This window comes from Tarenaya hassleriana, unplaced genomic scaffold (assembly GCF_000463585.1).
Source record: "Tarenaya hassleriana unplaced genomic scaffold, ASM46358v1 Cleome2, whole genome shotgun sequence".
NCBI lineage: Eukaryota > Viridiplantae > Streptophyta > Magnoliopsida > Brassicales > Cleomaceae > Tarenaya > Tarenaya hassleriana.
In genome coordinates, this window is record NW_010965372.1 from 3,128,997 (window position 1) to 3,153,530 (window position 24,534).

General features: G+C 39.0%; 6 protein-coding genes across 6 annotated transcripts; 3 read left to right on the forward strand and 3 right to left on the reverse strand.

The window, feature by feature from the left end:
• Positions 1 to 202: 202 nt before the first annotated feature.
• Positions 203 to 1,860, forward strand: LOC104811954 (40S ribosomal protein S10-1-like). Its single transcript, XM_010538845.1, has 5 exons — positions 203 to 240; positions 345 to 393; positions 756 to 1,035; positions 1,130 to 1,259; positions 1,506 to 1,860. Exons 1-5 carry the CDS (start codon positions 238 to 240, stop codon positions 1,584 to 1,586), a joined length of 543 nt encoding a protein of 180 aa, XP_010537147.1. The 5' UTR covers positions 203 to 237; the 3' UTR covers positions 1,587 to 1,860.
• A 2,128-nt stretch (positions 1,861 to 3,988) lies between these two features.
• On the reverse strand, positions 3,989 to 7,219 carry LOC104811955 (heat shock protein 83). The gene is made up of 4 exons (XM_010538846.2): positions 6,974 to 7,219; positions 6,248 to 6,389; positions 5,855 to 6,135; positions 3,989 to 5,751 (listed from the first exon to the last, which is right to left on the reverse strand). The coding sequence occupies exons 1-4, from the start codon at positions 7,109 to 7,111 to the stop codon at positions 4,204 to 4,206; spliced, it is 2,109 nt and encodes a 702-aa protein (XP_010537148.1). The 5' UTR covers positions 7,112 to 7,219; the 3' UTR covers positions 3,989 to 4,203.
• Positions 7,220 to 7,408: 189 nt separating this feature from the next.
• On the reverse strand, positions 7,409 to 9,381 carry LOC104811956 (putative pentatricopeptide repeat-containing protein At5g52630). The gene has a single exon (XM_010538847.1). The coding sequence runs from the start codon at positions 9,366 to 9,368 to the stop codon at positions 7,548 to 7,550; it is 1,821 nt and encodes a 606-aa protein (XP_010537149.1). The 5' UTR covers positions 9,369 to 9,381; the 3' UTR covers positions 7,409 to 7,547.
• Positions 9,382 to 10,660: 1,279 nt separating this feature from the next.
• On the forward strand, positions 10,661 to 13,353 carry LOC104811957 (beta-carotene 3-hydroxylase 1, chloroplastic-like). The gene is made up of 7 exons (XM_010538849.1): positions 10,661 to 11,278; positions 11,361 to 11,420; positions 11,531 to 11,602; positions 11,843 to 11,977; positions 12,482 to 12,607; positions 12,963 to 13,019; positions 13,119 to 13,353. The coding sequence occupies exons 1-7, from the start codon at positions 10,892 to 10,894 to the stop codon at positions 13,200 to 13,202; spliced, it is 921 nt and encodes a 306-aa protein (XP_010537151.1). The 5' UTR covers positions 10,661 to 10,891; the 3' UTR covers positions 13,203 to 13,353.
• A 7,064-nt stretch (positions 13,354 to 20,417) lies between these two features.
• On the forward strand, positions 20,418 to 22,571 carry LOC104811959 (stress response protein NST1-like). The gene is given in 3 exon segments (XM_010538852.2): positions 20,418 to 20,561; positions 21,323 to 22,415; positions 22,417 to 22,571. Coding segments are annotated over 2 exon segments (783 nt in total). The 5' UTR covers positions 20,418 to 20,561; positions 21,323 to 21,677; the 3' UTR covers positions 22,462 to 22,571.
• Positions 22,572 to 22,663: 92 nt separating this feature from the next.
• LOC104811960 (deSI-like protein At4g17486) lies at positions 22,664 to 24,517 on the reverse strand. The gene is made up of 4 exons (XM_010538853.2): positions 24,161 to 24,517; positions 23,354 to 23,615; positions 23,184 to 23,251; positions 22,664 to 23,088 (listed from the first exon to the last, which is right to left on the reverse strand). Exons 1-4 carry the CDS (start codon positions 24,293 to 24,295, stop codon positions 22,807 to 22,809), a joined length of 747 nt encoding a protein of 248 aa, XP_010537155.1. The 5' UTR covers positions 24,296 to 24,517; the 3' UTR covers positions 22,664 to 22,806.
• Between the last annotated feature and the right edge of the window lie 17 nt (positions 24,518 to 24,534).

Consider the following 24,534-nt stretch of genomic DNA (forward strand, 5'->3'; position numbering starts at 1 on the left):
ATAATATTGGAATGGTTATAATTGTCAACCGAGTCCAACATAACATAACCAAAACCCAAATATATGTTGCTGAAAATGGGCTTATTTTGTCAGAGTCCACTGAGATTACGGGAAGGCCCATTAAGGCCCAACAAGTTATTACACCATCGCTTGTTTTATTTCTTCGAAAACCCTAATTTGGCTCCTCACTGTGTAAACTGCGGCTTCGCATTGAGGAAAACCTTCATCGCCGGCAAGATGGTACTTCTCTTTTATACTTTGCCTTGTTTTCTATGACATATTTTTTCTTGGTTTGAGATCTTTTTTGGAGGTTTAACGATGTTTTTTCTTCGTTGTTTGGTCAGATTATCCCCGAGAACAACCGCAAAGAGATCTGCAAATACCTTTTCAAAGGTTCGTGCTTTCTCGTATTTTGTATTCGTTTCGGTATTTAGATTTTGCTTCGTTTCGGCTACATAAATGTTGGAGGAAAATAAGCTGGCACTAGGGTTTGGCTTGAATGGTCCGAAAAATTAGGATGATGAGAGAATAAGAACTGCGGATTTTGGCTTGAGAGATATTCTGGTGTAGGACTGAAACCTTTTGAGTCTGTCGAGTTGAAAGTACGAGGATCATGTAGTCTGTTACCGAGATTGGTAACACGGGTTACTACTTTTTTTAGACAACTATTGCGATTTTCGGTATTGTATTCTGGACTCAAATGGAAAATGGGCTTAATGTTGACGAATGGAATATGTCTGAACACGATTTTGCAGAAGGAGTTTGCTATGCGAAGAAGGATTTCAACCTCGAGAAGCATCCGTTGATAGATGTGCCCAATCTGCAGGTGATCAAGCTGATGCAGAGCTTCAAATCTAAGGAGTACGTCCGGGAGACGTTTGCGTGGATGCATTATTACTGGTACTTGACTAACGAAGGGATCGAGTTCTTGAGAACTTATCTTAATCTCCCATCGGATGTTGTTCCTGCCACATTGAAGAAGTCTGCTAAGCCTGCTGGCCGCCCCTTTGGTGGCCCTCCTGGTGATCGCCCGAGGTAAGTTTGTTTACACCTCATTTTTTCGCCGTCATCGGCTTGTTAATTCTGCTTCAGTAACATTTAAACATATTCGGGCTGTATTGGTTTATAGGGGTCCGCCCCGCTTTGAAGGAGACAGGCCAAGATTTGGTGATCGTGAAGGATACCGAGGAGGTTCTCGTGGTGGTGATTTTGGAGGCGAGAAGGGAGGCGCCCCGGCAAACTTCCAGCCATCTTTCCGGGTAATCTCTATTTCAAAAGTCCTTTTTTTTAATTGTTCATGCGCTTATTGTTAGATTGTGGTTTATTTTCTTCCGAAGCCGCATTTTTTGGTATCGTGATAAACATCTTTCTTTGTTTACCTATAAGCTGTGAAGTGATTCAAACATTTAGTAAAATGGGTTGGAACTTGGAATGATTTTTTTTTTTTGCGTTAATTCTTCAATGAGCTTAAAGATAGATATAATCGGATGGCTTTGTCACTGCAGGAGTCGGGTGGAAGGCCTGGCTTTGGCCGCGGTGCGGGTGGTTACAGTGCCGCCACACCGTCTGGTTCGGGTTTCCCTTGAAGAAGAAGAGGGCATTTTGGTTTGTAGGAGCAAGGAGTTGTGTGGTAATGGTCTAAAGTTTTTGTTTTCTGTAACGCCATTAACACCCTTTAGAATCCTCAAATATACATTGAAAACAAGACGTGTATGTGTGTGTCGTGGCCTAGTTTGGTGTTTGGTTATAGTGGCGTTTTGGGTCTTCAGTTCATCCGAAAACAGTGGGTCGTGTGTTTTCTTGAAAATGGATTTGAGTTGGTGGTGGCATTGACGATATATAACTTCAGTTTTTCGTTGATTGGTCAACACTCCATCAGTACATCCGAATAGTCCCTAAAATTTTCGATGTGGGATGGAGAGTTTATATATACTAATATATGTCTCGACACTGAGATAGATGTGTACATAGACGGTTGGACCTAGTGAATTTTTCTGCTCCGTTTTAATAATGTTTTATTATCTTGTTATTGTTTTTATTTTTTATTGGGAAAATGACATTTTCCTACACGAATTTATCAAAATGTGATATTTTCCTACACGAATTTTTAATTTGACAAATGTCTACACCCAATTAACAAATTTCCCAAATACCTACACGAATTATCCAATTTTAGTGCAATTAACTACACAATCCGAAATTATCAATTAATTGCTGACGTGGCATGCCATGTGGCGGCTCACGTGGCATGCCACGTGAGATTTTTTTGCCATGTCAGCGTGAATTAAAAAATAAAAATAAAAAATAAAAATATATTTGTATATGGCATGCCACATGGGATTTTTGCCATGTCAGCGCGAATTAAAAAAAATAAAAATAAAAAATATAAATATATTTGTATGTATGCATATATATATATATTTTTAAATTTTATAAAAAAATTAAATTTATATACATACAAATATATAAATATATATGTGTATATTCATATATATATACAAATACAAATATAAACATATATATATATATACATATACATATATATACATACAAATATATTTACATATGTGTATGTGTGTATATATAAATATATTTGTATATATATATATTTGTATAAAATTCCAATTTATACAATATATACTTTTTAAAATCTATACGAAATTTAAATTTATATACATACAAATATATAAATACATATATATGTTTATATATGTATTTTTTATTTTTTATTTTTAGGAATTTTTTTATTTTTTTTAATTCGCGTTGACATGGCAAAAAAATCCCACGTGGCATGCTACGTGAGCCGCCACGCGGCCTTCCACGTCAGCAATTAATTGATAATTTCGGATTGTGTAGTTAATTTAGGGGTGTCAAAACAACCCGAAGCCCGAAGCCCGGCCCGAAACCCGCCCGAAAAATTAAGGGCTTGGGCCTAATAATATAAGCCCGATAAATAAATGGGCGGGCCGGCCCGGCCCGAAAAAAGTCAGGGCCAAATCGAGTCCGGCCCGAAACCCGCCCGTCCCGCCCATTTAGCCCGAAAAAATACTATATTATTAGATTTTTACTTTCATTTGATATTTAATACCACATAACATTATATAAAAACTTTTATTTGTTTGTTTTATATATAGATATATATTTATATTTCAAAGCAATTTAATTAATATATATTAAACTTATATTATATATATATATTATTAAACAATTTAATTAGATTTTGGTTTAATTTATATATATACATATATACATATATATGTATATTTATTTTATAAGTTTAATTTTGATTTTTAAATTCTATCTCAATGTTTTTCTATACTTTTTATTGTACCGAATATATTTTTCGTATATTACATATATTAAAAATATCATATAATTTATATAATTTAAATTTTACATGATTATTTTTTATTTTTTAATTTTTTAATTGTAATTGATATGGACCAAAATTTGATATTGTTTTTATAAAAAATTGTTAAATAATAATAATTATTTATTATTATTTATTAAATAGAAAAAACCCGAAACCCGGCCCGAACCCGCCCGAAGCCCTTTAGGGCCGGATTCCGGACCACAGATCATAGGCCCGAAAAATAAATGGGCGGGCCGGCCCGGCCCGAAAAATTCGAAGCCCGAACTAAGCCCGGCCCGAACCCGGCCCGACCCGCCCATTTTACACCCCTAAGTTAATTGCACTAAAATTGGATAATTCGTGTAGGTATTTGGGAAATTTGTTAATTGAGTGTAGACATTTGTCAAATTAAAAATTCGTGTAGGAAAATGTCACATTTTGATAAATTCGTGTAGGAAAATGTCATTTTCTCTTTTTTATTTGACACGTTAATTGGCGAACCGGACCAGGTTCGCAGCAACGGACCGGACTCAAAAATGAACTGGATCGGACCGGATCGTTCTACATCGTTAACAAAAGAGCTCGACGGAATCCTAATAGGGGGATCGTAATTTTGTACAAACATTCCAAATTTCATTCAATTTTCTTCCGATGTAGGTTTTTTAACCATTCGAGAACAGATATGGGACACCACCTCACACACAAAAAAAAAAAAAACAAAGACTCAGATACACAGACACTCCGACACTAACACAGAACAGAAACACGGACAGAAAGAAGACGCACAACTTCAGAACAAAACATCTTTGACTTGCCAAAAGAGACACTGACCCATCCCATCCATATGTCCATTAGTCGACTTCCTCCATCTTGCTCTCCTCGCCACCATCTTCCTCCAACGCCGGCATATCCTCCTCCCCGACATTCTCGTCCTCCTCCTCGATGCTCAGTCCCAGTTTCAACATCCTATGTATCCTACCCGCGAACATGTTCGGATCCTCCAGACTGAACCCTGACGTCAACAGCGCTGTCTCGAACAGCAACATCACCAGATCCTTCACCGACTTATCGTTCTTGTCCGCCTCCGCCCTCTTCCTCAGCTCTTCCATTATCCCGTTGTCCGGGTTTATCTCCATCGTCTTCTTGCTCGACATGTACGAGCTCATGCTGCTGTCTCTCAGCGCCTGAGCCTTCATTATCCTCTCCATGTTCGCCGTCCATCCGTATTCTCCCGTCACCAGACAGCACGGCGAGTCCACTATCCTGTCCGAGACGACCACCTTTTCCACCTTGTCCCCGAGAATGTCCTTCATCGTCTTGCAGAGATTCTCGAATGACTTCTTCTTCTCTTCCTTCTTCTTCTTCTCTTCCTCGCTCTCATCTTCCAACTTCAGCCCTTCTTTCGTGGCGGATACGAGTTTCTTCCCATCGTACTCCTTCAGCTGTCCCACGGCGTATTCGTCGATGGCGTCCACCATGAACAGGACTTCGTATCCTTTCTTCTTCAGTCTCTCCAAGAATGGGGAATTCTCTACCGCTTTCTTGCTCTCGCCGGTTATGTAGTAGATGTCCTTTTGTCCTTCCTTCATCCTTGTGACGTAGTCTTTAAGGCTCGTCATTTCATCACCGCTCTTTGTGGAGTGGTACCGGAGAAGTTCGGCTATCTTGGCTCGGTTCTGGCTGTCTTCATGAATACCCAGTTTCAGGTTCTTGGAGAAGGCCTCGTAGAATTTGTTGTAGTCCTCTTTGTTTTCGGCTATCTCATTGAACATCTCTATGCATTTCTTCACGAGGTTCTTCCTGATCACCTTGAGAATCTTGTTCTGCTGCAGCATTTCACGAGAGATGTTGAGCGGCAAGTCGTCCGAGTCGACGACTCCCTTCACGAAGCTGAGATACTCCGGGATTAGCTCCTCGCAGTTGTCCATTATGAACACCCTCCTCACGTATAGTTTGATGTTGTTCAGCTTCTTCCTCGTGTCGAAAAGATCGAACGGTGCCCGCTTAGGGACGAACAGAATGGCCTTGAATTCGAGCTGACCCTCCACGGAGAAATGCTTGACAGCGAGGTGATCTTCCCAGTCATTGGTCAAGCTCTTGTAGAAGGAAGCGTATTCCTCCTTGGTGATCTCTTCTGGCTTCCTCAACCAGATGGGTTTCTGCTTGTTGATGAGTTGCCACTCGTGAGAGACTTCCTTGATCTTCTTCTTCTTCTTGGTCTCTTTCTCCTCATCAACCTCCTCGACATCCCCTTCTTTCTCCTTCTTCGGTTCATCGTCCTCATCATCGCTGATCTCCTTCTCGGTTGTCTTCTCAGTCCACAAGTATATCGGGTAGCTGATGAACTCAGAGTGCTTCTTGACCAAGTCCTTGATCCTCCTCTCCTCCAAGTACTCGAGCTGTAAAAAACCGAACAATTATAAGCATATCTATCAGTCCACACCAAATCATATACAAATTGCTTATTTCAGTGCCACATCCGAACATGTTTATGAATTCTACCTGATCCTCCTTGAGGAAGAGGGTGATCTTAGTTCCTCTACCAAGCGGTTCACCGCTAACATCCCTTGTGACAGTGAAGGAACCACCAGCCTGAGATTCCCAGACGTACTGCTCGTCATCGTTGTGCTTTGTGGTCACGACGACCTTCTCCGCGACAAGGTACGCAGAGTAGAAACCAACACCGAATTGACCAATCATGCTGACATCGGCCCCAGCCTGGAGTGCCTCCATGAACTCCTTGGTTCCAGACCTCGCAATTGTTCCCAAGTTGTTCACCAAATCTGAAATCGTACGAAACAGAACATTTCAAGGCAACTGCAAGCGTCAACGATAGATTCGACAGGAAGGAAAGGAATGAATCAATCAAGACTAAAATCGTGCGAACAGCATTACCAGCTTTGGTCATCCCAATGCCACTGTCGATAATGGACAGGGTCTTGTTCACCTTATCCGGCACAAGCCTGATGAAAAGCTCCGGCTGAGCATCGAGCTTGCTCTTGTCAGTCAAACTTTCGAATCTGATCTTGTCAAGTGCCTACAGAATACAGAATCCACGCTTATCACGATCAGAAAACTGCTTCGCAATGCCACAGACACCGATAACAGAAGCACACCCAGAAAAGCAATTTGCTCCTAGTCTCCTTTCGCATCACACAACATGAACGAAAAATATTCACAGGAAGCAGGGGATAACCAGGCACTCTCTCCATCCACAAATTTCAAATGCTGCTCCCAGGATAACCCGAATCTAACCAAATTGTGATGATCTAGTCCAATCCTAATATTCAATCGGGCTAACGAAGAGGTTAACCAGAACTTGCTCTATCCACAAATTTAAAATGCCGCACCCAAGAACACACGAATCTAACCAAATTATGATGAACCAGTCCAATCTAAAACACTCAATTAGGCTAACACATACATGACATCTACATTCACTTGAGCCACAAGTTATACACACACCGACGTAGAGACACATCCAAATGCTAAACATGAATCATCGGATCGAAGGATCCAAATCTCCAAACCGAACCACATCCGATGCATAGGAAACTGAACAAAGAGCATAGGACTGGAAAACAGAGGAATCAAGGAACATTGAGGATCAGAGGAACATACATCGGAGGAGTTGCTAATGAGCTCACGGAGGAAGATCTCTTTGTTGCTGTAGAAAGTGTTGATGATCAAGCTGAGAAGCTGGTTAATCTCCGCCTGGAACGCGAACGTCTCCGCATCAGCCATCTGAACTTCCGCCATCGACAATCCTTCTAGGACGAGCGAGAATCAACGAGAAAACGAGAGAAACTTTTAGAGAGAATTTTCGGAGAGCTCAACGATATTCACAACAATTCTTTGAATAGAGAAGAGGAGAAATGGAAGTATTTATACAGAGGAAGAAATTCTAGTCCCTTCCTTTGAAATGCGAGGGAGAAGGCGATTCTGGATTATTCTATGAAACGTCGCCGTTTTCAGATACAACCAAACGTTTTCATAATCTGGAATCTGGATTATTCTGCGCAGTTTTTTTATATCAATGGCCGAGTATCTGGAAAGTTCCCTGAACTGAATTTATTATTTATGATATTAAAATTAAAATCATTACTTATATGATAACAACAGCAGAATAAATATAGAAATTAATGAATACAAGATGAACAAAAAAAAGGCAGATAATAAAATTAAATGTCTTTTGTCACCAGTAGTCGTTGCAGGAGCATTTCCCATCTTCAAACCGATGAAACCGATTGTTGTCTCTCACGATGATAACTCTTCCCGTACACTTGGACATGAACTTAATCGCGTTATGGCAATCACCGCAAACGCGGAGATTCTTCATCACCCTGATCGGCCTATCTTTCGGAAACGCGATTATCCCAAACGCAATCGCTAACCTCTCGCTGTGGTACCTAATCGTCTGCTTCTTCTCTTCCCCATCCACTTCCTTCAGCACGAAACTCGTGTCTGCAACATAACCTGCTTCCTCCATTTCTTGCCCTAATTCCGCCAACTTCTCGTAGATTTCTCTGCTTCTGGCATGGCGTCGATCTCCGGCTGCAAATGTATGAACCATGTTCCCTTCTTCCACCCAGCTTAGCCCTGTCTCCTTCTTCACCCCATTGTCTCGAAGCATTTTCCTTACTCTGGCCGCATCCTCGTATCTGTCTGCTGCCGCGTATGCGTTGGATAACAGAACATACATTCCCGAGCTGACCGGTCCTAACCCGAAAATCTTGTCGGCTGCAAAAGCTGCAAGCTTTGTGTTCTTGTGGATTCTACAACCCGTCAAGAACGCTCCCCAGATCGATTCTGTGGGCTCAATCGGCATTTTGTTGATAATGTCCAGCGCTTCTTCTAGCTTACCAGCTCGACCCAGCAAATCCACCAGCGAAGCGTAATGCTGAGCAAGCGGCTCGATTCCATGGATTTTCATCAGATCGAAGTAGTATCTTCCTTCTTCCACAAGCCCAGCATGGCTACAAGCGTAGAGCACGCATAGAAACGTGATGAAATTGGGCTTCATTCCCGCAAGTTCCATCCGTTTGAACAATCCGATCGCATTTCGGGTATGCGTGTGTTGGGCACAAGCGATCAGCATTGCGTTCCATATCCCGAGATTTTTCGTGGGCGTCTCGTCAAAAGCTCGATAAGCTCCTTCGACAATGCCGCATTTGGAATACAGAGAAACCAATGCACTGCCGACAAAACTAGACGAGTCATAACTGGTCTTAACGCACAGTCCGTGGATCTGCCTCCCTAACTCGAGCAGAGTTGAGTTGCCGCAAACACGGATGACACTCGAAAACGTGAAATCATTGACATCTAAATCCTCGTACAGTGCTTGTTTGAACAACTTCAGAGCTTCCTCGTCTTCATTGATTTGAGCATACCCACATATCATCCCGCTCCAAGACACCACATTTTTCTCAGGCATTTCGTCGAACACTTTCCTTGCATCGGAAATCCCCCCGCACTTTGCGTACATATCCACCACCGAACTTCCGACAAACACATCGCTATCATATCCTGTCTTCAGCGCCAGACAATGAATCGATCGACCGATATCACATCGGCTCAGAATCCCACACGACTTCGTCGCCGAAGGGAAAATATGATCATCCGGGCGAACATTTCCCATCAACATTGTCCTGAAGAACTCGAGGGCAAGACATGGAAGCTCGTTCTGGGCAAAACAAGAGATGATGGAGCTCCAAGTCGTCGAGCTCTTGACCGGACTTTCGTCGAAAACCCGGCGAGCATCGAGCGGGAGCTGTGATTTAGAGTAGAAATTGATGAGATTGTGAGCGACGAGAGGGAAGAAAGAGAGGCTAGACTTGACGACATGGGCGTGAAGCTGAAGACCTTTACGTACGGATCTGGACCGAGTCGCGGACAGAAGAAGATCGGAGATTTGCTTGTAGTCGTTGCATGGAGACAACAGAGCTCGATTGCCGAGGTTTTGACTACATCTCAAAACCGTCCAAGCATCATCCCTTTCAACGAGTTGATGGAGCATCGGACCCGCTCGACTCGACGACGAGCTAACATATTAGTAGAGATGTATGCACTCTCTTATATCTGTCAAGATTAAATAGGCCCAAAATGTGTTCAATAGGCCCAATATAGGCCCATTGAGCCATCGTTTGGGAGTTTACACATGTACCCTTCGGAATCTTATTTAATTACAATGGGTGCCACTGAGAAACGAGGGAGGATTGATCTTGGCCAATGGGAGTGCGACACGTGGGAGATAGCGTCTCACGGTCATATAGAGGACCACGTGGCGTGTTATGAGAGCCACAACGGGAGGGGAAAGTGGTGTGTGAAAATCCTAGAAAGAGCCACCTCTCACCCTCGTGGTTATGGGTATATGCCCTTTTCCTTGTCCTCGCACCACCACCACCAAGGCAGAAACCGACCACTTGGCTTTTGATTTTTCCCCTTTTGCCATCTCTCTCCACGTTATTTACATCTATGCCATTGGTCTGCTGCTATGAGGATTCAACCACTACCACCAACAATTAATTATTTTGATGAAAGTGAAGTCGTTATTTTATTCAAAAGTAACCGTAAATTTTTTGTTTTAATTTTGGCATTGAATGGAATAGATTTTTGGGGTTTTTAAATTTTAAAAACTAAAAATATTTAATCAAGTTGTTATAAAATTAGTTTTTTAAATAAAGAAATTTGGAAAATAATTTGATTAAAAAATCAAATAAAAACTAAAAAACTCTATTTTTGTAGATTTATAAAAATCAAAAACCACAATCCCAAAAAAAAACATAAAGCTAAAAACTCAAAATAAAACTACTACTTATTAATTTTTGGATTTCATACTATTTATAAATCCAAATTGATTTTTTCACTAGATTAGTTTTTCAAATATTTAAAAATATATTAAAAAAATATTAATTATCAATTTTTTATTTTAAAATTTTAAATACTCCAAAAACTTCATCCGTTCAATTTCATAATTTGTATATACCAAATATAAAATTACGACATCATATCAAAGAATAAAAAACACATAATTTCAATACAATTTTGTGCATAAAAAATATAATTTATTGTATTTCATACATGTTGCATATGTTTGTTTGTATTCTTTGTTCATCGGTAATCCTTAGCCTTGTATATTATATTATAACTAGGACAAGAGGAAAACAACTCCGAGTGAGTGAGTGGCATGACTTGCAAATTCGATAAACGTAAGGGCTATTTTGTCAGAGTAAAATTGTGCGTCGTCTCTGTATATAAATGCATGTGTACGTATGTATATGTGTTCCAACGCTTTTCAACCAGTATTCCAAAAGGGTTTTATTTTAATAAATCGCAGAAGAAAACAAAATAATTTTTTCCCGAAAATAATTGAGAATTTTAAAAAAAGCGAAAGGGCACGACAGAAATTGTGGTCTTGGTGCATTTAACTCTGCTAATTTCCCGGTTCACGCCGGCCCCCCCCTCTCTCTCTCTCTCTCTCTCTCTCTGGTGTCTTAGTCGCATAAACCTCGACGAACCAGAGCTCGCCGAGGTTCTTCCATGGCAGCTGGTCTCTCCACCTCCGTAACACTCAAACCACTCATTCGCTCCTTCTCCGCCTCCTGTCGCCGCCGTCTCGACCATTACCCGAAATCCGCCGCCGTATTCGCACCGCTTCCCCGGCTCCGTGCCTCCTTCCCGCGGCGGAGAAGCTTCACCGTCTGTTTCGTCCTGGAGGAGCAGAGACAGAGCGCTCAGATCGAGAACCCGCTCGATGAGAGCTCGAGCTCCGTCGACGCCGAGATCCTGGCGTCGCGATTGGCAGAGAAATTGGAGAGGAAGAAATCGGAGAGGTTCACGTATCTCGTTGCGGCGGTGATGTCGAGCTTCGGAATCACTTCCATGGCGGTTATGGCTGTTTACTACAGATTCTCCTGGCAAATGGAGGTATTGAGACTTCTGTTCGAATTTCGGTTTCCTGCGCTTTGTTTTTCGGATTTTGAAATTCAAATTCGTTGGTTTCTCGTAGGGAGGTGAGGTGCCAATATCTGAGATGTTCGGTACATTTGCTCTCTCCGTTGGTGCTGCTGTAAGTTCCAATTTCATATATGTTTTTTCCTCCAATGTCCAATCTATTTCGAAATTCGTAAATCTGCTTGTTCTTACTAAATGTTCTCACGAATTTTGATGTTCAATCAGGTGGGCATGGAATTTTGGGCAAGATGGGCTCACAGAGCTCTCTGGCATGCTTCCTTGTGGCACATGCACGAGGTACTTATTTTCCTCGTTCTCTGTTTGGTTGCCTAGAAAGTGTGGGAAAAATGACGGAAACCAGCCGTCAAGCAAAGTTTCCACAACCTTTTGTTTGAAATCCTCTGCTCCGCTAGTTCATACCCCGCATCAAGTCTCCCAGTTGTCATATAAACTCGAGCAAAATCGTGTACATGTGTTTGGCTTCTGAGAAAATTTCCATCCGACTTTTTCTCTTTTGGATGAATTGAAATTCTGCAGTCTCACCACAAACCCAGAGAAGGGCCGTTCGAGCTAAACGATGTGTTCGCCATAATCAACGCCGTTCCTGCGATAGGGCTCCTCTCCTATGGATTCTTCAACAAAGGCCTCGTCCCTGGTCTCTGTTTCGGCGCTGTAAGTACAAAATTTATACCAAATCAGCTCGCTTTACATCACTTTCTTCTCACATATTCACGACCAATAAGAACCTGAAAAACTCGTAAAAAAGAGCAGCGATTTCTTTCTTTGTAAGGGTTTTGGGGTGATGCCAGGATTCATTTATTATGATCAGCGAGATTAAGACTGAAGATCCTGAAAATGGTCGGAAAAAAACAGAGAATATCTTCAATTGTGATTTCTTGTTGCCTGATTGGTTGACCAAGATCTTCCCGTTGTTGCCGTAAATCTCATCCGCAATATAAAATACGAATATCCTTTTAACGTAACTCTAGTGATTCAGAAGTTCTATCACATGCACGTATCATCGCCCGTATATTCCCCACTTTAAATAAACAAGTATCCATCCTTGTCCATGTGGATTGTGGTGGCCAATTGTTTAAATATTCTAGTTGGACCATGCACACACATAGATATTGGTTGACGGAGAAAAACGGCGTTTATCGACGTTTGCGTTTACAGGGTCTTGGAATTACGGTGTTTGGGATGGCCTACATGTTCGTCCACGACGGTTTGGTTCACAAGAGATTCCCCGTTGGCCCAATTGCCAACGTGCCTTACTTCCGAAGAGTTGCCGCAGCTCACCAGGTAAGAACTCCACAGTCAAAACCCTAGAAATTACACAATACCACAGTAAAATTCAGTCAAAAAAAAAAAAACTATTTGATCTTTGACTCAGTTGTGTGAACTGGATCAGGAAAAAGGTGACAACTTTATTCGGATGATACATTTTCTTGGTCATTTATCTACCTCTATGGAAAAAATATTAAATAATTTACGCCCAAGATTCTTTCTTTTTAATTATTATTGGTTTTGAAATAGTGTTACCGGAGAAAAAACATAACCCACCCGGTTACTTTCTAGCTCATTGTTTTTGTCTGGTTTGTTTAGGATTCTGTTGATTACATGAGATCTTATAATACTGTCCTTTTTGTCATTTCAGCTACACCACACAGACAAATTCAAGGGCGTGCCATATGGGCTGTTTCTTGGACCAAAGGCAAGCTCTTTATTTGTTTAGATTCATATCTTAAAACACCTTCCCCTCTTTCATCTTATATTGATTGTGAACGTGTTGGAAATTTGGATTTGGAAGCAGGAGATTGAAGAAGTGGGAGGAAAGGAAGAGCTGGAGAAAGAGATAAGCAAGAGAATAAAACTGTACAAGAAGGGTACGGCTTGATTAGGAGGGACCCACTTACACTTGTTTTGGTTTTGGTTTGTGGAAGAAAATCTATGTTGTTTTAACCCCCAAAAAAATGTATACAAAGTAATTATATTATTATTGTATTTGTTATATGTTAATGGGAAGTCGATTAGCGTTTTAATGCTTTTTTTTAACTCAAAACTCAAAAACAAAATACAATCCCCCAATGTCCGCATGTGTATAATAGTCGCACCAATTTTTATTTTGTATACAACTAAAAGGAGGGACAAACATAGCTTTTTTTTGTCTTTATTTATAATCCTATCTAAAAATTAGATGAGTGTGAGATTGAATATTCGGGATTTTTAAAATAGTGGGATCTAAACCAAATTCTCGACGACTAATGTATATTAAAACCCGAATCCAAATTTGAATTTTTGGATATCCGAATTATATTATCTATTAAGATAACTTTCATATATCCGCGATATTCTAATCCCACAGATTTTAAACATATTTTGTTAAAAAAAATAAAAAAAATAAATAGATTATATACAAATAATTTCTAAATTATTAAAAATATTTATATCCAAAATAAATAGATCATATTATAATAGTTTTTCATCTAAACAAAGAAAAAAATAATAATTAGATATTGATAAATATCTTTGTAAATTTTTAATAACTAGAAAGTTATAATATTATTTTTTTACTATTTAGATACCATGGATAATTATATGGTATGAAAATACTAATCCAAATCCAAACCTAAATTTCGGGATTTATACATATTAAAACTCGATCTCTATATCTTTACAAGGCGAGTATCTGATTTTTATATATCCGATCCGAAAGTCTGGATGGATACTTGAAATTCGAGTAATTTTGTCCACCCCTAATAAGAATAAGCGTTTGTTTTCCCCCCGGATTTATAAATGTGCAATGATCAAACAATGCAATGTGCCATCTAAAATTTGGAAAAGAGAACAACAGACAAGTATTTGCCCCTAGAGTCATATATCATATCTTTTGTTGATAAATATTTATTTATTTTGTATCCAAAATTTAGAGTATTTTTATTCGTTTGAACCATGATTTTTCATGTATCCGCTGGTTTAGATAATTATCTTTCACCCTTAACTGTTTTAGGCCATAATAAAACACATAAACTAATGTGATCGTCGACCCAATTCAATCCTAAGTCCTTTTCATATTTAACTTTATATTTTTGGTAATGGCGGAGTTCCATAGGTTGTCTTTTTTTTCCCCTCTAATACATCTCCTTCGGAACACAGAACAGGCATGTTAATATTTCTTTTCCTTCTTTATAATTTTTATTGATATACAAAAGTGTGTATGTATATATAGAATTTTGTATTTTAATAATTATATGTATATATTTCGTATTTATAAGGTATGATGGGTTCTCCTCCGTCTCTCCATTCCCTTTCCAATAAAATATAATGATTATAAGATATGGTTTTCTCACACTGATTCATGAATCCATCGGTTCGCTTTACATTTTTCTTTTTTTTTTTTGATAAAGATTTGTATTGATGGATTGAAGGAGATACATAGTGATTGCTGTGATAGCAATATGATATACAAAAGGACCTGGACGTGGAATCTATATTCCTCCGAGCAGGATTACATTTGGGTTAACTAAACATAGAGAACCAATATTGAACACCTAATCCTGCGAGTTTAGGAGAAGTGGATCTTAGCGCAGCAACTCTTGTGCGGAAGATTTTGTCAGTTTCTCGGATCAAGTGATGGGTTCCCTGGAACATGTTCCGGTGAAGTCTCTGATTCCTTTCTTTCCACAAAAGATAGGTAGCGATCTGCCAAACCGATAAGACTGTCCAACGTTTGATCTTGCATTCATGACTTGAGAGAAGCCCCTGCAATATGTTTTGCCAAGAAGAGCGAGGGGAGAGGTGAATCAACTTCCCAACAGTTCCGGTCATGACTGCATTGGAGAATTCACATCCATAGAAAACATGGTCTCTTGTTTCCTCATGATTCTGGCAGAAGAGACATGAGGGGTCCACTTGTAATCCCCAAGAGATCATTCTGGACCTAGTCGGACAACGATCTAAATGAATCAGCCAACAAGTAAAAGCATGTTTGGGGATATGTAGTTTATGCCAAACCAGTTTAGCCCAGTAAACAGGCTGAAGATTCCTGTTAACAGATTTCCAAACTGACTTAGTCGAAAAATCTGATGATACCTGGCCTTCGACTTGCCAGGAGACCTCATCTGAGTTGTTGTTAAGGCGAATAGGAGCCAGGTGGATGGCTAGTTGAAGTGATTGATCAGATCTCGGAGGAGACATTAACCATGCACCATTCGAGTAAGCTTCAGAAACCGTTGCTTGGAGGTTGATACCCAACTGCATCGGTCCTCCTCTTCCAAAGAAACCGATTAGAGGACCCATGGGGGTCCATGGGTCAAACCAAAACTTCGTTTCTCTTCCACTGCCGATATGAATCCGAAAGAATTTAGAAGCCCAGCTTCTGAGCTTCAACAGACGCCGAAAAGTCCAAGACTGGTTGGCCTTTATAGTGACAGACCAGAAAGAGGCACGTGCTAGGTATTTTTGGTTAATCCAGCCAACCCAAAGAGAACCTGCCCTGAAAAATAAACTCCAGATAAGCTTAAGCGCTGCAATGTCGTTCCATTGGGATAAATTCCGCAAGCCCAGACCTCCTTCTGTTCTTTCCCAGGCCACCCTAGCTCCTCTTGATGGTTCCGTTTTACCTTTCCACAGGAAAACAGAGCATAAAGAGTTTACTTGCTGAATTGTACGTTTTGGAAGTATGAAGGCATTGCACCAGTAGCTGATTATTCCCGATATTACTGAACTCAATAGCTGAAGTCTGCCCGCAAAAGACAGAGAGCTTACAGTCCATGATTCCATTTTACTCCTGATTTTTGCTATCAAAGGTAGGCAATCTGTAGGTGATAATTTCCGAGACGACAAAGGAATTCCCAGGTAGCGGAATGGGAGTTCAGAAGTCTCAATTCCCGTATTTAAAACCAAACGTCGGACCTCATCCAACGAGCATCCCCCTGCATAGAAACTGGATTTTCCCTTATTGATGTACATGCCAGATATGTCTCCAAACCTGTTGAGAGTTTGGAATAAAGCCTCAAGTGAAGGGTCCGACCCATCAGTGAAGACGAGAAGATCATCTGCAAAAGCAAGGTGAGTTATGTTCAACTGCCGACAGCCTGGATGAAATCCCATACGATTCTCAGCAGCCTCTGCATCAAGCATATTTGATAACACAGACATGCTCAGGATGAATAAGTAGGGAGATAGAGGACAGCCTTGTCGCAATCCTCTGGTGCCAGGAAAGAAGCCAAAAAGACCCCCATTGACTGAGACAGAGAAGTGCGGCGTGGTGATGCACGCCTTTATGATGCACGCTTTACATTTTTCTTACTTCTTTGTAATTATACTTATCAATATATATATATATATATATATATACAAATAATTAAAAACCTATTAGATGATGGTCTAGTGGATAAAAAAAAGTTATTGATTTCGATTCCAATAGGGGGAAAGAAGAAACACAATTAATTTCGTGACTAAAAGATGATGTGGAAGCTAAAAAAATATATGGGATGAAAACTCATTAAATTTTATTGTTATAAAAAAATAAAATAAAATATGACCCATTTAGCGTGTCATTATGAGTTTGCTAATATATAGATGTGGAGATCATATTCATTCGGTTTATTTTGTAGTGAAGACAATTCAAGAAACATCATATGATCCAATGAATTTGGGTATTGGTTGTGGAATGCGGCCAACGACCCAATAAATTAAATTGGCATAATGTTTTGCTATTAATTATTTGTGCCGAATGTTTCGGGGCACAGAGAGCGTGAGATGTGACATCCTCCAAAATGGTTTAAATAATGCATCTTCCTTTCACCATTTCCACACCTTTTCTTCTTCTCTTACTTTTCTTGTATTTTGTTTTTTGACAAAGTAAAGATAAATGAAATATCAAATATCTATAATTTAGTTTAAAACACAACTTGAAATTTATGTACACTATATTTATTTTCTCTATATATAGAGAAATAATTTTGGTTATAAAAGATGATAGTTTTTATTTTGTGTTTTTTTTAGTTTTTAGTTTTTTTTCGTAGTATTTATAAATCTAAAAAACAGAGTTTTTAATTTTTCGTTAATAGTTTTAAAATTTTTTAAAAAATTAAATATATAAAATTTTTATTCTGAAAGACCATTTATAACAAATATTATATATAAAAACTAGTTTAATTTATTTTGGCTATGAATCCTCAATGGAGCATGTTAATTTTTTTTTTATATTTTATAATTTTGCTTATATAAACACCAATGCAACGTGTCAGTACATTACAGCACATCTCATGTGTCATCTGTGGCGAGTGCCCGATATTCCAATGGTCAAAGTGGTAATACCATTAGTCCATTACCCTTAAAAAAAAAGAGACATTATCAAATTGAATTCAATGGATGTGACGAAACCGTAATCATTCCAATATATTTTATTGCATTACCCCCATTTATTGGGTTATTTTCTTTTATTCAAAATTATTAATTTGCAAAATGGTTATTGTGTGTATAAAAAAAAAAGAAAAGGTTATATGGAATTCTCCTTATTTTCATTGTTACATACCAATTAGCTTTGAGTTTACATATGTAAATTAAAAGCTCAAATAAATATGATTCAAATAATATAATTTTCGTTGCGTTAAAGTCATAGTAAATAAAATGATTTTTTTAAACAATAAACACTTAATTTAAAAAAATAAGCAAACCAGATGATGACACATACCTTTATAAAAAAAAACAGATGATGACGTGGCGTTTCCAAAACGCTTAAATATATAATTTGTTATTTTATTGCAGCGAATTAGGAAGTCGGTCCAACCTTTGGTGATAAGGTCCAATAACTGAACATCCTACTAATCCAATATTTGTATGACCTTATTATAATTATTATAAAGTTCTTTTTTTAACAATGAATATGTCTTCTACGTGTAGATATTATGGCATGTGGCCACTCCATTTCCTAACAAAATATAATAATTTGCAAGCACTTTTCAAAAAGGAAATAATATATAATTTATATCGTCTTGTTGTTGTGAATATATGTAATTATATTATAACAAAAAAAAGTAATAACACGTGTTCGATTGCAAGCTCGTTAGATCAACTCAATCCCACCAAGAGTCCATTAAGAATTCAAAACCTAATTACTAACGTAATCTAATGAATTGTTTGGTTCTCTCTCTCTCTCTCTCTCTCTCTCTCTCTCTCTCTCTCTCTCTCTCTCTCTCTCTCCGTATAATTTGACGTTAATTGTGGTAGATATTTATACGAAAAAGTTGGGTGAATTCGATTATTAACCGAATAACCGAATCGAACTGAATAAGATATAATCATGTAACCAAACTGAATCTGATATAAAAACCGAACGGCTATAATTTCTATAAATCCGAAAAAATCGAAGTCAAATCGAATCAATTTTAAAAAATAATCGAAAAAACTGAAAATTTTTTTTTAAAAATAAATTTTGTACAAACAAAAAAGATCGAATCCGAATCGAAAAATAACCGAACTGAAATTTATATAAAAATTGAATGATTATAGTTTTTCTATAACCGAAATAATCGAATCCGAATATAACCGAATCGAAATCCGAAATGTCCACCCTACGACAAACTAGACCGAATAAATTTATCTTGAAATAAAATTGTAATCAAATTAAAATTAAATATAAAATAACTAAAAAATATAAAAAAAAAATTAAGTAAATATTTTTTTAATGAAAAGTTTGAACAAGAACTAAAATTTAAATCGAATCAAATTTACAGAAAAAAAACAATACATGAGCATATTTTTAAATAAAATTTTTAAAATAAACCAGCCGAAGCCACTTTATTAATCATTATCACTTATTTTGTGTGTGAACTATATATAGGAACTTGTACCTAAGTGTTCTTGAATACTCTTAACCAGATTAAAATGATAAAATTATATATATATATATACATATATTATCTGTTACAAATCGAAATTCTCGGTGAAATACAAATACAATAATTTTGTAAGGGAAAGATGGAGCCATTAACGTTGAAAATGTGCGATTGAGACTCCCACTATAAAAACCAAAAACAGTCTTCCTGAAATATATAAAAAAGTCAAGTCAAATTCCAATGGTTTCTTTTCTTTACATATGCCTAACGTGATGGTGGTGTGTTATATGTTTATACCACTAATCGTCAAATTTAAAATATTTTTCCAATTTGATCATAGATAATATATATATATTTAAAATATCCAACCGTTGTCCAATTTGAAATAGTTGTTGAGCGTATATAATGATGTAGTTCTTTGGTTTTTGAAAATAAACGAATCATCTTATTCTCACAAATCGCATTAAATATTTTTCCAACGAATTGTTATGATTTTTTATTTTCCCCATGAATTGATTTTTTTGCTGCTTTAATTTTCAAACATTACCAAAAAAAAAAAGGAACAGCAAAGCAGAGAGTGGCCCAAATGTTATTTCTTAAGAAGCCCATAAAACTCTAATTTTGGCCCATCACTATTTAACTATATATTATATTTTTTTCACAAAAATAATTTGTATCGTGAAGTTTGAAGAGATGGTTTTTGGAAAATCGTTAGCTCTCAATCAAAAATCAACTCAAAATAAAAGATATAGTGAACTATATATATATATATATATATATTTATCCAAATTTTTGTGATCCAATGAGAGAACATATAAGCATGTACCTAAATTCAAAGTGTGAGAATTCACCTGGAGTTTTGCGTTATTGTTGTGATAGATATAGTCCGACCATGTTGTAAGCTTCGTAGCCCATTAGGGATGTGAAATCAAGGCCCTTTCTGATACACACAGACTTTATCTTTTCCGTTTGACCATTATACCCTCACTGTTTCGCTTTTTTTGCAAACGGAAGCTCTCGACATTTCCCAACATCCGAAATCTAAGCCGTCGATTCATAATACCCCGAATCCAACGGCCGGTAATGGCTAATCTATTCTCTCTCTAACTGTCCACGTGGCTTGCCTACGTTGTCCGTGCTGAATGTTGTAGACATGATTTCCACGTGTCTTAATACTATTGGATGATGTGTCACTTGGACCCACCTCATTGTGCCCTCTGCTGCCTCCGTCTATATAAATCCGATCCCGTCTATCGTATTCTCTCTCTCAGGGTTGTCCTGCGCGTTCTCTCTCTAGCTCTCTCTGGATCCAAACAGCCACTTTTGCTGCCGCGTTTTCGGTTTCTCTCTCTATTTTATCCGATTCTTCTGGGAGTTCTTCGAGGTGGCTGCTTCTATGCCATTTTGTCGAGGTTTTGATCCGATTCTTCATCTCGTTTTTTGGGCGTTTATCTCTTTGCTGGATAGATAGTTGAACCGAAATCGAGGGCTTTTCTGATGATTTTTGGTTATATGTTTCTCCGATCTAATGATTGTTAGTGGAATTTAATTGGAACGACTCGATTTGGCTGAACGTTTCTGTGTTGTTATTGATTTGAGGCTTAATTTTGGCGTTGCTTGAATTTCTGAAGCAGATCTGATGATTTCAGTTGGTGGGTGGTCTGTAGTTTCTTCCAGATTTTGTATTGTTTCTTATCAATTTGCCATCTGATCTTGTTGTCGTGGTGTTCGTTGAGCCAATTGACTCTTTCCTTCGAAGCTGTGTGAAATACTCGTCAATGGTTGAAACAGTTCGTGAGGTTTGATGTTAGTTTAGGGGATTTGGATTTCAGAATTGGTGGTGCTTTGGTCGTTACCACTGTTCCGGCTGACTATACCCTTCGAGGTTATGGAATTTGTCGGTGAATGATACGGTGAAGGAAAGTGGTAACCAGTTTAGCTGTTTGGTGCCTTCAGTCTTTATATATGATATGCCCTGAACTTTTGGAGGCCAATTCAGTTGTTTTGATTACTAATCGTGTGGAGTTAAATCTATTGCAATCTTTTTGGTGAAAATTTTGTGGGTTTTTTTTGCATCTAGACTGTTAGATTTGGTGGGATATTTTTGTAAGTTGTGGCTTAAACGTCGTTGTGAATGGCTATTGTCGTACTCATTCTAATATTATGAATGCAGAAAATGGGCGAAGATAAGGGCTGTGGGAAATTAGGACGAATGCTTCCAAGGGATAAGTCTGCAAACTCTTATGACGTCTCCCTTCTTTTGTCCCCTGTTGTCTCTGTTTGGGATTGCGTTGTCCGTAAGATGAGGTATTCCTCCATACCGGAGTGGGTGTAGCTCTCTCTGAGATTGTAGCGTTTATAGCAGAGCAAGTTTAGGACACTGTTTAGTTTTAGAAGAAAAGAAAAAGGGGAAAAGGAAGATAAGAGGGGAAAAACAACTAGTTACGTTATGTTTACATTTTAGTGTTTCTTCTTAGGGAAGTCCAAAGGCTACTACAAAAACTTGGGGAGGGGTTTGAAAATCCATCATGAATAACCCGACATGCACGCAAGCTCTGCCCATCCATAGAAAAGTGAAGAAGAAGCAGGTAAAAAATGAACTGGACCGCATCAAGCAAGCAGAGAAGAAAAAGAGGCGGCTGGAGAAAGCTCTCGCAACATCTGCAGCTATCCGTGCTGAGCTAGAGAAGAAGAAGCAGAAGAAAAAGGAAGAACAGATAGAGCTGTATGAAGAAGAGGCAGCAAGGAGGCAGAAGATGAAAGATGAACTTGACTGTATTGAACAAGCTGAGAAGCAAAAGATGCATCTGGAGAAAGCTCTAGCCATCCGGGCCGAGCTAGAGAGGACAAAACAGAAAAGACTGGAAGAACAACAGAGGCTGGACGAAGAAGGAGCTGCAATAGCAGAGGCTGTTGCTTTGCACGTTCTACTCGGGGAAGATGCCAATGATCAATGTCAAATCATGTTCGATGGAGAAAAGGGTTTCAACCCCAACATTAACATGTACATGGGTGGTCGGGCTGAATGCATTCCTCATCATGCCTGCAGCAGTTACGCAGTTCGAGGAATCGGGTTTTTGTCAAATGCTTACGGGTTAGTAGGAAACAACAGTAGCTGGTCACTGCCATATGAGCCTTTCAGAAGGGATAGATACGAGCCATGTTCCGAAGAAGGGGGATGGGGTCAGATGGGTTTATTTTCGGCTGATCTGATTGTCGCACAGGCCGTTTCTTCACTACAGATATCTGAAAATGCTGAAGGAGACAGCCATCTTCTGCGATGGGATGTTCAGAGGGATGACATTAATGTAGCAGAATAATGTTTGTGTGTTCTTCCTTATTCATATATCTTTTGCGTTCTTCAGTGTGGAAATTCACGTTACTGATGTTTGGGGATGTTGAATCAGATGCTGTTTGTTTTGTGCGTACCATTTACTTAGTTTTATACCGATCCTTATGAGGAAACGAACAAACCCTTTTGAAGAAACGAACAAGCCATTCTGTCGGAAGAAAATTCAGGGAACTGAACTGGTCTGAATTGTACAACCGTACAAAGGGTAATGAAATACGAATACGGTTCTTAATAACGTGTTGAAGATTTCAACCGGTAACATGTACAGAAGATTTGCTTTAAAAACCCAATAATGATTGCTTGCTTCATTGATGCAACGTGACATTGGAATCCGGGTTCAGTTTCTGCTTCTGCTGCTGCTGTGATGAATCTTCATCTTCATCCTTGTTCTCGATATCGGTACTAGTGGTGGGTCTGGCACCGCTAATGAGCCCTTTGAGCCATGTTGCTTGAAATCTAGGGTTCCCTCTGTTTGAGTCGTCAGGGGGTCGTTGAGGTCCGCCATTGGTTACGTTCGAAGTAAGACCCGCTAGGAACCGGTATGCCACTTTACTAGCTGAAACTACCTCGGTTTTCGCTTGCCTTAACTGTAAAATGGCCCAATGGCACGGGTTTTTAATCATCCCGGTTTATCAGCACATACAACTATCATACCAATAAATATCGAAGAGAATTCCCTCACCCGCGTAGCTGTGTTACCCGCCACTTCTAAGGCTGCATCGCCGGCATGGGCAAAACGATTCACCCAACCTGCCAATTGTAAACCCGAAAGACAGAACCGGACTAATCAATCACGATCCTCGAAGACAAATACGTGCTATGAAATCTCTCTCCCGATAATGGGGTGCTTACCAGGGAGCTTTTGCACACCAAGCCTATCACAGAATTCATTGCAGAAGTGATTGCAATTTTTGGACAACAAGTCGTACGAGTGTCCTGGCCATTCCCTGCTGAGTTCCCGCAAGATCTGGTTTACCAAGAAGATCGAGCACTCTGTTCTCCCGATGACAATCTTTTCACGATACGCGTACATGGGATTCTCGCTGCTAGGACAACTGAATACACCCGTTCCTTCTTCACAGAACCCGAAAGACCATTCTTCATCTCCGAATACCTGCACAAATTCATAAATTAGTCTGCCCTTATTCTGATTCATATTTACCATACAAGAACTGAAAAAACCATCGGATTTAGAATAAATATGCCAAGTCCACATGTTCTCCAGTGACACCATGGAAACATCAAGTAGAGACCTGTAATTCTGCTGATTTGCAAGTTAAAACTTTGATCAACCACGCCATTTTTTGTAAGCATTACTTCAAATCCGCCAAACATTGAAATCCCTTGGAAAAAATGGACTTCACAATTACTTTTCTTTTCGCCATGGAAGTCATGAATCATGTTGGAAGTAAACAGTAACCATTGACAAGTGCCTCACGGGACTCGATCGCATTTCACTGTCACTCTGAATGGAGGAGAAAACGAAATTGAACTTCCAGATCTTACAGAACCACAAGAACATAAACCGTATAAAGCCATGACAGAGAACCAGTTCAAGAGCACATAAAAACCGACATAGATTCAGCAAACGCAAGCAAGCGAACAAACAAACCAACAAATCCGACATATAATCAGCAGAAAATCGGACCGGAGGAGTACCTGAATGGCGCTGTGGAAGATGCCTCCAAGACCGATCCCGTCCTTGAAGATTCTGTTGATCTGAACAATGGTGTTGTTAGTCTTCTCCGATCCGCTGTTCGTCACATCGTATATATGCAGTACAACCTCAGCCATGATTCTCACCACCAGAAACCCTAGCCCGGACCCGGAGGCCGAATCTGACGCCGAAAAAGCTCGAAGTTTCGTCCTACCACTTCGATGAAGACGAAGACCCAACGATTCATACAAAATCCACTTATCCTCGACAATCCCACTACTCGATGTCTCCAAAATCCCTGCAGAGAGCAACCCTCGTTTCTGGATTTTTGTCCGTAGCGAAATTGGGATTTTATTATTTGCTTGCGATTTCAGAT

Bases quoted from the DNA above. Each gene is read 5' to 3' on its own strand.
- LOC104811954 (XM_010538845.1), top strand. The intron at 1,036-1,129 runs GTAAGTTTGTTT...ATTGGTTTATAG, and splicing joins CCTCCTGGTGATCGCCCGAG to GGGTCCGCCCCGCTTTGAAG. The intron at 1,260-1,505 runs GTAATCTCTATT...TTGTCACTGCAG, and splicing joins ACTTCCAGCCATCTTTCCGG to GAGTCGGGTGGAAGGCCTGG.
- LOC104811955 (XM_010538846.2), bottom strand. From the start codon at position 7,111: ATGGCGGAAGTTCAGATGGCTGATGCGGAGACGTTCGCGTTCCAGGCG. The intron at 6,136-6,247 runs GTAATGCTGTTC...GTACGATTTCAG, and splicing joins CATTGGGATGACCAAAGCTG to ATTTGGTGAACAACTTGGGA. The intron at 5,752-5,854 runs GTAGAATTCATA...GGTTTTTTACAG, and splicing joins TCTTCCTCAAGGAGGATCAG to CTCGAGTACTTGGAGGAGAG.
- LOC104811956 (XM_010538847.1), bottom strand. From the start codon at position 9,368: ATGCTCCATCAACTCGTTGAAAGGGATGATGCTTGGACGGTTTTGAGA.
- LOC104811957 (XM_010538849.1), top strand. From the start codon at position 10,892: ATGGCAGCTGGTCTCTCCACCTCCGTAACACTCAAACCACTCATTCGC. The intron at 11,603-11,842 runs GTACTTATTTTC...GAAATTCTGCAG, and splicing joins CCTTGTGGCACATGCACGAG to TCTCACCACAAACCCAGAGA. The intron at 12,608-12,962 runs GTAAGAACTCCA...TTGTCATTTCAG, and splicing joins GAGTTGCCGCAGCTCACCAG to CTACACCACACAGACAAATT.
- LOC104811960 (XM_010538853.2), bottom strand. From the start codon at position 24,295: ATGGCTGAGGTTGTACTGCATATATACGATGTGACGAACAGCGGATCG. The intron at 23,616-24,160 runs GTACTCCTCCGG...GAATTTGTGCAG, and splicing joins TCTTCCACAGCGCCATTCAG to GTATTCGGAGATGAAGAATG. The intron at 23,089-23,183 runs GTGAGGGAATTC...GCCATTTTACAG, and splicing joins CGGGTAACACAGCTACGCGG to TTAAGGCAAGCGAAAACCGA.